The sequence below is a fragment of the Malus sylvestris genome, chromosome 3, assembly GCF_916048215.2.
Source record: "Malus sylvestris chromosome 3, drMalSylv7.2, whole genome shotgun sequence".
NCBI classification, from domain to species: Eukaryota; Viridiplantae; Streptophyta; class Magnoliopsida; order Rosales; family Rosaceae; genus Malus; species Malus sylvestris.
This window is the reverse complement of record NC_062262.1, coordinates 32564460-32575978: the sequence shown is the minus strand read 5'-3', so window position 1 is coordinate 32575978 and position 11519 is coordinate 32564460. Positions and strand designations below refer to the sequence as shown.

General features: G+C 38.6%; 1 protein-coding gene and 1 pseudogene across 1 annotated transcript; one reads left to right on the top strand and one right to left on the bottom strand.

The window, feature by feature from the left end:
• The first annotated feature begins 90 nt into the window (after nucleotides 1-90).
• Nucleotides 91-2055, top strand: LOC126617365 (uncharacterized; annotated as a pseudogene).
• Nucleotides 2056-2666: 611 nt separating this feature from the next.
• Nucleotides 2667-5891, bottom strand: LOC126617363 (bidirectional sugar transporter SWEET2-like). Its single transcript, XM_050285421.1, has 7 exons — nucleotides 5598-5891; nucleotides 4533-4569; nucleotides 4200-4416; nucleotides 3950-4108; nucleotides 3724-3843; nucleotides 3448-3604; nucleotides 2667-3207 (listed from the first exon to the last, which is right to left on the bottom strand). Exons 1-6 carry the CDS (start codon nucleotides 5656-5658, stop codon nucleotides 3491-3493), a joined length of 708 nt encoding a protein of 235 aa, XP_050141378.1. The 5' UTR covers nucleotides 5659-5891; the 3' UTR covers nucleotides 2667-3207; nucleotides 3448-3490.
• Nucleotides 5892-11519: the final 5628 nt, after the last annotated feature.

The following is an 11519-nucleotide window of genomic DNA, read 5'->3' as shown; positions in this document are numbered from 1 at the left end:
GTAAAAACTCAACCAAAGAGAGCAGCTACGCCCTGCAGCCAGGCGGTGGATCATCACGTGTAGGCCGTACACTATCAATGCAGAATTAGCATGCATCTTTCTACGTATAAGAAATCATCACTCTGTTTCTACCTTTCTAAATATTCCCCATACAAAATCATCAAAATCTAAACTTTGTTAGTCGCTATACACCATATAAGGAAATAACAAAATCCCATGGAAGCTTTGTGGAATTTAGAAGACAAGTGGAAGCTCTCTACCCAACAAGCATTTCTGCTATTAGTTTCCGCTGCGTTCGCCATCGTCGGTCTTTGCATGGCGGCGACGGTTTTGCTAAAGAAGGCTCAGAGGAAGCCGGAGGAGCAGAAGCTTGTGATGAGCAGCCAGCGAGAGGAGGTAGTAGGCCAACCGAAATGGTCTGAGCCGAGTTGTGGTTGGGGGTCGATAAAGAGGGCGTTGGTGAACTCAGTGCGGTGGAGCAGAAGGAGCAAGTGGGAGGAGAGGAGGGGCGGGAGCTGGAGAGAGACGCCGCGGCCGCTGCTGGACAAAAGGGTTGAGGTTGAAGTAGGGTGGCGAAGCCATAACTCGGATTCTCCTGTGTGGCAGAGGCCTATACTTATGGGGGAGAAATGTGAGCTTCCGAGGTTCAGTGGGCTTATTCTCTATGATGAAAGAGGTTGGCCTCTGTGTGACTTCCACGAGGAAACTAGAAACCAGGTATAATTCATCAATCTAGTAATTTTCCTTTGAATTTTATTTTTGGGGTTACAAACCTTTTTGTCTTTATACCTAACATTTATTTTGGTCACTTAAAAACACAGTGACCAAAATCGACTTTAGGTATAAACGCAGTGACCAAAAGGATTTTTTTCCCTTATTTTTGCTGGGAACATAGATTTGATAGTTGATAAGAATTTCACAATCTTTTGCATGTCAGAGACTACGATAAATTGTTTTATGCACATTGGTAACCACAAGATAATTTAAACATCATGGCATGGTGAAGAACATGTTTAGGAATCATTTGGTTTTTGTAATCGGATTGAACTTGACAACTCACTAGATTCAAAGTACGTTTAAAACATAAATAAATGTTAATTTTCAAAAATTTGTCTAAATTGACGGTTTAGTCATCACAAATTGGCACCTATTTCTTCCTTTAACATATGTTGAATCTTATGAGTTTTCCAATCTTAGGCACCAACGCGACCCAAATCGCCTAGACGAAAACAGATGAAATTTCTAAGCCTTTATGAAACCATTTTTGGATAATCAAAATTTTGGTGGGAAGGATCTTGCCTTGCATACAAGATTTAGAGCATAACTGTATAACCCAAAACCAATTGACAATGAGTGGAGAGGCTGAAGATCTTTTAAGTGCTTATAGGAAAAATTCTCTCTCAAATTTGGGATACCCTTAACATAGCATATGCACAAAACACAATTTTATGGCCTCGTTTGGTACAGAGGATTTGAATGGAATAGAAAGGAACTATTTTGAAGGTATGTTAAAGGAAGAAATGAAGAAAATATAACCAACTTAGCGGTTGGAGATGGATTTCTTAACAAAAAATACTTAATTCCAATTGGCCCCAAAATAGTAGGTTTAGGAGAGAGAATTTCCCTCATATCTAACCCCCTAACGAATAATCATTCTCCTCCTCCTTCAAGTTGCCTTGACTTCAGAGGTTATCCATCCCAATCTAATCCTCTATAACAACCGAGACCTATAAATTACACAAATCTGGCCAAAACACGGAGATTTATCTAAAGCTTTGTATCAATTTAGACCCAAGAGAAACTTTCTTGTTATCAAATGTTGCATCTTTCTCAATCAACATATTCTTTTTGGTTTGATGTGCAGGATAAGACTGCTGGTGTTGGAAGAACAACTTTGAGGGACTTGCTGTAGTTTTTCTAACAGAAATGTTTTTAAAGGGATTTACCAAAACAGAGTGGTAGCTACCAGTGATGTGCATCATGAAGTTTTTGTATACAATGACAGATAAACAGTCAATGTGCAAATAAAGGAATGCACGATCTCTTCTCGCTTCATCTGCCATATTTGAATCAAGAAATGTTATTGGCACTCCAAAATATTCATTCTGAACTCGTCCCTAAAGAAAAAGACAAGGGCGGAAGGAGTGCAGAATAACTACTTTCAAGTGCTAATTTGATGGTCCATAGAAATTCCCATGTTCAAAATTAATCTCCCCTTCCCAATGCATGTGCAAGAAAATCTATAAACTCCATTAGTTAACCCACTAATATCTTAGAAAGCTTGGCAGTAAAGATATCGAAGAACTTGTTTATGCAGAATTATTGATATCAGCTAATCTATGCAGATCTTATTGTTCCTTTCAGTCTAATTAAAACTTTCCGATCACAACCAACTCATGCCTCAAGTACCTAAGCTTGCAACTCACGTTTCTTTTAAGTCCTCCCGTGTTTCTTTGGAACAGAGGTTTCTAATGAAGCCAGTTAGTATTTCTGATATGTTCAGATGGTTTGCTAGAATGTTTCTTCTAAAGCTTCAGGTATGAGTCAACAATTTAACATGTTAGACAATTTTATGCTATCACACAAGAAAGTAAAGAATTCAGAAAGAGAATTGAATTTACCTAAATTCCCAAAGAGAATACGAATGCGAAATAGAAACACAAGCAAATCAAAAAGTATTTCATGATTGATTCTGAAGCAGAAGGTACAATCACAAATCACATAAGCAAAAAAGAAGCTGAGAAAGGAAAGTGGAATTGAAACCGTGACACTGTATTGATTGTACAAATAAGGCAGGATGTGTTTCACATCTGAACCTTGACCTCTTCCGTTCTTTTCCTTGACATATACCAATAGTGAAGCTGCTAAAGCCATATAAAAACGGCTTTACAGGTTTCAACTTGATGCAGGAAAGATGAGAAGAAGTTGATCCGATGATCTGAAACAATTACATCATAGAACTCATACCAATTCATGAATGCTACCGATAAAAAAATGGGATTACTAGTCTGACAACTCTTCCAACTATCTATGATACACATAGATGCACTTTCACACATAGAAAGACAGAGGGAGAGAGTGAGGGCGAGGGGGATGACCTGAGAGGAGATTGAAAGGTCGAAAGGACATACTTTTTGTTTTCAAGTAGGTAAGCCGCACCACTCTTCTCTCCAATCATTTTGCCTACTTGATAAGATTTGTTCTCACCTATTAACAGTCAAGGATGAATTCAAAAGATTAGCATGACATTAATTTTACATGTACTCATGTATTCAGGGAAGGGAAACCCAGGCCACAAATTTCTTTTGCGTGGGGAAAATGGAGCATATATAGCATTTATTTGTGATAAATTTGACACTCAGAAGGATCAGACTTGTACATGCTAGAAATGAGAAGATTATGGTTTCCCGTTGCAATAAATAAAATTGAAAAAAAGATAACACTTACGTCAAAGACAAAACACATGCACTCTCTTGTTTCCGGAACTGATTTATGCATATGAAACTAACAACGGTTCTCTGGAGTTTCCTTTAGACGAATCCTTATAATGAAAGTACAACGCTAATTGTACAATCCCCAAAATGGTTCCTACTCCATTTGGGACCTGAAATGCATCAAGAATGATACTGTAAGACCTGGGAAACCAAGAACTTTAATCTGAATTGACAGCTCCATATATCTTTTCTTAAAAAATAGAGAAGATGTGCTGCAAGGGAATCTTACATAAACGAAGAGATCAAAATTAAAAATTCCATAAAGCAAGAAAGAGGTGCTCATGAGGAAGGTGGAAAGGGAGAGATAGAATGGCATAAATTCAACACTCTTTGTTCGGATCACCAAGTTCTGCAAAAACACAACAAAGTAAATAAGGTAACACAACAAAATACATAGTTGATGCCAACATAAACCAAAATAAAGAAAGTACGGCAAGGGCCTTGGATTAACTTACAATTATAAACAAAGGAGATGCAAACATTGATATTAGAGATGCACAACTAAGCAGTCCAACAACTAGCCGACGCAAAGCAGCATCAGGAATTTGCAAGCTCCCATATACTATGATTGCAATTAGACCACAAACTGCTGCCAGCAATCCCAGCATCCTCATCTGCAAAGATAGAGGGAACTAACGACACTTAGAACATAATAAGGCTTTCAGAAACTTCACCAAGGTATCAGGTGTGAATAATATAGGTAACCTTTTTTGTTCTCTCAGCGTATATTATGAAGAGGGTTATGTACACTAATTGAAACACCGCGCCAACTGAATTGACCGTCATAACCATTATGTTATCAGGAGATATAATAGGCGATCCATACCACATGCTGATCAAGCAGTTCAAAAGGGCATATATGTATGGGAGCCCTGAGAACTCTTCAGTGGCACGGTTTCTCATTATTCTTCTAAATGTGTGTCTGAAAGTAAGAAAATAAAGCCAATTAAAAAACAAACCGGTGAGGAAATGAATACAAATCGTTCTTGTTCTCATGTTTTCTCACATTTAATTATTACCAAACTGATAAAAACTTACATTGGTGAAACAAACAGTCCAAAAGCAAAGATGTTCCCTGCAACAGATATTAAAAATCAGTGGAACCCCAATATGCGTATATACATATATCAATATAATCCTGGATTCAATTGCGAGAATCAGAGGTCATCACAGGTTACGATTCAACACTCAGAATTTGAAATAGCAGGAAATAATTTTTCTTAATATTTTTATGTTTAAAGTTGCCGGTGTAACCGGGTGTTTCTTGATTTAAAGTTCTAAGATATGATTTGCGCACATGTCCAAGCATTAATACCAACATTCTGCTATAGTTCAACGCAAATTAGTGATGTCTGAGATTCCGAATTTGTTATCGAGCACAGTAAGCCTCAGAAACTACTTAGATGGACAAATCCCACATTTATTAGTTGAACAGCTTAGTTTAGAGTACGCAGCACACAAAAGCTTTCAGCCAAACTAACATGTGAATCAAGAGTTGATGCATTGTTGTAGCTCAGTATTTACAGCAATAGAACTCAACGTCGATATTGCTGCTTTCACGAAATGCCTCATTCCAAGCATTGAAACTTCTTACTAAATAGGGCGAGCGAAAGAGATTTAAAACTGATATCAGTCAGGAAAAACGCATGGCAATACATCAAATATTGCTGCCAAAGCTTTGAACTTTTGCATGATAACTTGGTAGCACAAAAGAATTGGTCTTGAAGATTTAAAATTCTCTCTCATCACTGCAAAATAACATCAATATGTTTTCCAATTTAAAAACTCTCGTCGATAACGATTGTCAACTAACAATCCTGATATCAAACAGCAACGTGGGCTGCTGAACTAACTTCAAGACTTTTGCCCAGTTGCCTAGAAATCAACAGAGCCAACAGTTTCCAACCAAAATTAACCTACTGGATTATCATACCTCCACCAAAAAAGTTATCCTTCCTTTTGCAATGAATGCAATACCAGAAGCCAAGGTTTAATCTTTAATGGGTAATTTCAGTTCTTAATTAAGAAAAATTAAAAGCCAAAAACAGTAACAATTCGGACAATGATCGCAAAAACAAAAAAGATTCAAGAGAATAATAGCACCTGCAATTCCAGCTGCACCTTTGCAGATTATGAACACGGGATTTGAAGGTGAAAAAACCATCAGTCCCTTCAACTCCAACTCCAACTCCACACTAAACAACCAGAAAGCAAACCCAAATCACCTTTCAAAAAAAAACCCCAAGAGAGTTATAGGCAAACCTCCTTCTCTCTCTCTCTCTCTCTCTCAAATATTGGAAATTTGGCAGAGCCGCCCAGGTCTCAGAGAAAAGGAGAGGAGCTGTTGCTTAATAAGCACATGTCCTTATAATTGTTATCTGCCTCTCATTATATTTTATATTTAGACAATTTGCAAATGTAGAACACTCCATGGCTTTCAAGACTCCAACTTGGGACTTTTCAAGGGGTCGACTAATAAAAGCTTAGACATTTCTTGCTGCTTGGTCCTACAGTTCCTCGGTATTATCCTAAGCTTATAAGTGATAAGTTTTAAATTAAACCAAAAGCTCGGTAACAAATTATTATATTAATTTATCGTGTGGTTAACTTAATTTTTTTATTACTCATTTTTACTTCTAACATATCTTTTTAATTTTCGACTATCGAATCGGACGAATTGAAAAAGATCAAATGACACAAATTAACAAGAGATGTATGAAAGGTAAAAAATAATGTATGGATAACACACCTCTATTAAGTCCTCATAACGAATATAAATATAGTAGGCTTATTCTGTAGCTTAATTCAAATTTCTTATTTCCAGTTATATTAGGACGCTTGATAAATTAGGTTTGAGATGGGAGAAAAATCTCTCATACTTGTGTGTTCATTGACACACGTGTAACAATTAATGGGTGGATGGTGTTAATTCGAACAAGGAATGCTGAGCTGGCTGATATTAACGAAGTTATGAGTGGACCACTACAATGTACAATCACATGCTTGATGTCATTATGCACATTAGGTACGACAGGTCCGACAACTCCCCTCATTTGACATTTCCACTATCATGACATGTTATAAACATGGATCGAATCGTGGACCCGTGGTTCAGATTTAGATTAAATCTGGATGCAAAAGATAAGTCTTTGAGGGACTGAGAGACCGGGCAGGTGGTATTTTTCCAGAGGAAAAAGTTGAGTTCTTGTTTGATGGTATGGATTCGAACTTTGTTGGGTTCTTGTTTGATGGTATGGATTCGAACTTTGTTAATGATTAATTTAACATCTAAACTATTGTTTGATAAAAATAAAAAATAAAAAATAAAGACATTATGGGTTATTTAAAGGGAAATGTTATTAGCATTCCAAAAATCTCATTATACACTTCTTACTAATGTATTTTTCTTTCCTAATATAGAAAATTTGGAGTGTAGAATGAGATTATTGAAGTGATAATAACAATTTCCTATTTAAAAAGGTGTTCAATCTTAGAGAATTTTGAGTTTTGAAGACAAATCCGTGATATTATTTTTTACATAATTTTTTACATGCGTTTTTGTGGGGTTCATTTCTTAATGTATTTTAACGATCCAAATCGTTTATATTTTAGGTCTTCTCTCAAAGATCTTGCCTTTAAAAAAAATACCAAAATATGAAACTATATAACCATTGGAATAAGGATTTAAGGTTTCTTTGTGGAATTCGCTCATTTTCTTTATTACAAATGAATAACTTAATAATTTTGAATTTATCTAATTTTCTGCAATGATGATCTATGAGATGTTCTAAAAGATAAATGGTTTAGTTCGTTAAAATACATTACGAAGTATACCTCATTAAAATATGTTTAAAAAAATTGATGTCACAGATCCGATTTTAGATTTTTAATTATCAAGGTTATAGATATGATTGTCAAATATCTATTTTACCCGGACGCATTGGATTTTCAAGTATTCTTGAGTGATATTTATGAGTTCAATTAATTTTTTGGTTGCGATTTTAAGTCAATTGAAGAAAAGATATTCATAATCTTCCTTAAATTGCTAACGCTTCAAACATTATGAACATAAAAATTAATAATAGAAACTAAGAGTGATGTTGGACAAAACACGAAAAATGTAGTTTACCGAAGGAACATCCAAGTAGGAACTCTAGAGGATTTTCTCTGTAAAAATGCATATTATATCTCAAGTATAATGATGTAGATATTTCTAGTTGATTAAAAGGTTCCCTACTAGATGATAATAAGGAGATGCAACTATATCCATCTTGAGTGAAAGGTGTAAATATTTTTCCAACGAGGATCGGCTCACTTGGTTAGGTATCTTTTTTAATATGTCACTTTACTTAGTGCGCGATCTGTAAGTTTCTACGTAAATTTATATCAATGGTAGTTGGTAGTTATTGTCAGCGTAAGTCATTTTCGGCTCGAGGTTCTATGCCTGGTGCTGGTGATGAGAGTAAAAGAAAGTAAAAAAAACTTGAGAAAACGAAGTGAAAATTTTATTTTGTTCATTATAAATTATGGTAATTTATTTAGTTTGGCTTTTATTGCTTAGATCATCTCTATTAAAAAAATTATAGGAGGTGATCAATGAGCTTGAGACGAAAGTCATAAGGCAAAAATAGTTTTGTAGACTCACATGATTACTTTTTCAAGAGCTTGTTGTAATCTTTTTTTTTTTTTGGGTCAATGTTGTAATCTAATTATATGCCACCAAACAAAACCAACAAGTACTCCAACTTGGCACAGTGTATAGCCTAATTATTTTTTCAAGAATAAAAATATTACAAAAAAAAAGATTCTTTACGGCTTACATCGCCAAAACTTACAAAGAGAAACTATTACATAAGAAAAATTACTAAACTAAATACAATATTAACTATAATCAGTATGTTTTAAATTAGCAAATTGTTATTAATTATGTGAATGTAGACATCGAAATTTCGTAAATAAATGTTGATCGATAAATCAAAGTGTCAACGCTCATGTATTACATAAATTTTACACGTAGCGTGTGACTCAACGAAAATTGAAATGAGTTGGAAAAGTCATCAAATAGGACACGTGTCAACACCTGGCAGAAACGACTTATTTCATCTGGGATATTATATTCAAAATTAGGCATTGGAAAATTCTATAAATACAAGCCCATTTCATTCATTTAAAGGAACCAATTCATATTACACCTTGAAGCTCTGAAGCTCTTTAACTCCGAAGCTCTCAAGCATCCAGGTTCCCGAAGAATCAAGAAAGCCTTCTTCGTTCTTCGTTCATCGTTCTTTCAAGATCAAGCCCCGACGGCCCTTGAAGAAAGTGTTCTTCGTTCATCGTTCACCCAAGATCAAGCCCCAACGGCCCTTTGGATCAACGAACGTCGACAAATCCATACATCCAACCGTTCTTCAAGATCAAGCCCAAAAGCCCTTGAAGACCCGTTCATCACTGTTCTTCAAGATCAAGCCCAAAAGCCCTTGGAGATCCGTTCATCACTGTTCTTCAAAGATCAAGCCCAAAAGCCCATTTGAAGATCCGCTCAAAGCCACCTTCAAGATCAAGTCCACGGCCCTTGAAGAACGTTCATCCTTAAATCAAGCCCCAACGACCCTTTGGATCAACAATCATCCACCGTTCTTCCAAGATTAAGCCCCGACGGCCCTTGGATCAACAATCATCCACCAATTCAAGATCAAGCCCCGACAGCCCTTGAAGAAAGTGTTCTTCGTTCATCGTTCTTCCAAGATCAAGCCCCAACGGCCCTTTGGATCAACAATCATCCACCGTTCTTCCAAGATCAAGCCCCGACGACCCTTGGATCAACAATCATCCACCAATTCAAGATCAAGCCCCGACGGCCCTTGAAGAAAGTGTTCTTCGTTCATCGTTCTTCCAAGATCAAGTCCTGACGGCCCTTGGATCAACAAGCCACCGTTCTTCAAGATCAAGCCCAAAAGCCCTTGAAGATCCGTTCATCACTGTTCTTCAAGATCAAGCCCAAAAGCCCTTGAAGATCCGCTCATCACCGTTATTCAAGATTAAGCCTCAACGGCCATTGAAGAAACACTCATCCTCAAGATCAAGCCCCAACGGCTCCTTGAAGATCCGCTCAAATCCATCTTCAAAGATCAAGCCCACGGCCCCTTGAAGAAACTTCCAACAGTTCATCCAAGATCAAGCCTCGACGGCCCTTGGATCAATCAAACATTCACAAATCAACACCTTACGGAGATCGAATCAGAGGATCAAAATAGAGAGAGATTGTAACCCAAAATCATCAAATACAAATATTTGTTTGTGCACGTTGTTCTTGTCTCTTTCGTTTCAGGAAAAATTTGTGTTCACAAATTGGCACGCCCAGTGGGACCATCTCTACCTCTCATCTCTTTCTCCGTTCAAGGAATCCAAGCACACCTCAAAGTCAATGGCATCAAGCAAGGGACAAGCCGTTCTTGCAACCACTGAGGGAAGGATCCTAAGCACTTCTGCCGCAAACGGACAATCCATTGGCGCCACGACCGCTCCTCAACATGCCACTTCAAAATTGGTGCCGCTAAAAGAGCAAGGGGAGCATCCAAGGTGTGAGTCTGTCATCAACCTGACCTCACTGGGGGCACCGAAGCATGATGCTAAGGCACATAAGATGACATCCCAAAGCAGCCAACGACGTTCTTCATCAGCATCCTGGATGTCTAAAGGAAAGTCACGTCTATTGGTCGCACAAGTCATGACTATCGGCGTTACCTCCGTTGAAGAACAACTGGCTCAGATGAATGAAGCAATCGCAAGGCTAACCCAAACTGTGGAAGAAAAAGACTTGCAAATCGCTGCACTCGTCAGCCGATTGGAGCCACAGGACGACGAGAACCCTAACCCAGAAGATGAGCCTCAGGTGGAGAAAAACGATGCGAAGCCGGAGCCAGACCAAGCAGCGGCACTCATGGGATCTCTTTCTATCCAGCAGCTGCAAGAGATGATCACCAACACCATCAAGGCACAGTACGAAGGGAGCTCAAATACCTTCGGGTTGTACTCAAAGCCGTATTCAAAGAAGATCGACGCCTTAAGGATGCCGAAGGGTTATCAACCACCAAAGTTCATGCAATTTGATGGAAAGGGAAACCCGAAACAGCACGTTGCCCACTTCGTTGAAACTTGCAACAACGCGGGGACGGAGGGAGACTACCTCGCCAAGCAGTTTGTGCGCTCGCTGAAAGGAAATGCCTTTGAGTGGTACACGGACCTAGAGCCCGAGTCCATCAACAGCTGGGAGCAATTAGAGCGGGAATTCCTCAACCGCTTCTATAGCACTCGCCGTACTGTGAGCATGCTAGAGCTGACGAGCACGAAGCAATGGAAGGAAGAACCAGTCATGGACTACATCAACCGATGGCGTAATCTAAGCCTCGACTGTAAGGACAGACTCTCCGAGATTTCTTCAATCGAGATGTGCATCCAAGGCATGCAATGGGGTTTGCAATACATCCTTCAAGGCATTAAACCGCGGACCTTCGAGGAATTGGCTACTCGCGCCCATGACATGGAGTTGAGCATCGCCCATCATGGGAAGAAAGAACCGATCGCCGACTACAAGAACGACAAAGTTCTTGGGACAAAGGTGGAAAAGGCCGCATGGAAACCCACCAAGGAAGCGATGACGGTCAACACAGCTCCCGTCAAAATCTCCACACGAGGCAAGGCAATTCAAACCGAAGCTTTTCGTGATCAAGAGATGCGTAGACGCACTTTGAAGGAGCTTGAGGAGAAGATTTATCCATTCCCCGACTCTGATATAGTTGCCATGCTGGATGACCTGTTGGACAAGAAGGTGATCAGTTTGCCTGAGTGCAGACGGCCGGAAGAGATGAATCGTACCGACAACCCAAGATACTGTAAATTCCACCGCTTCATCAGTCATCCAACGGAAAAGTGCTTCGTACTGAAAGATCTCATCCTGAAGCTAGCACAGCAAGGGGAAATCGAGCTTGACCTCGAAGACACGGTGGCGGCACACACTACTACTAT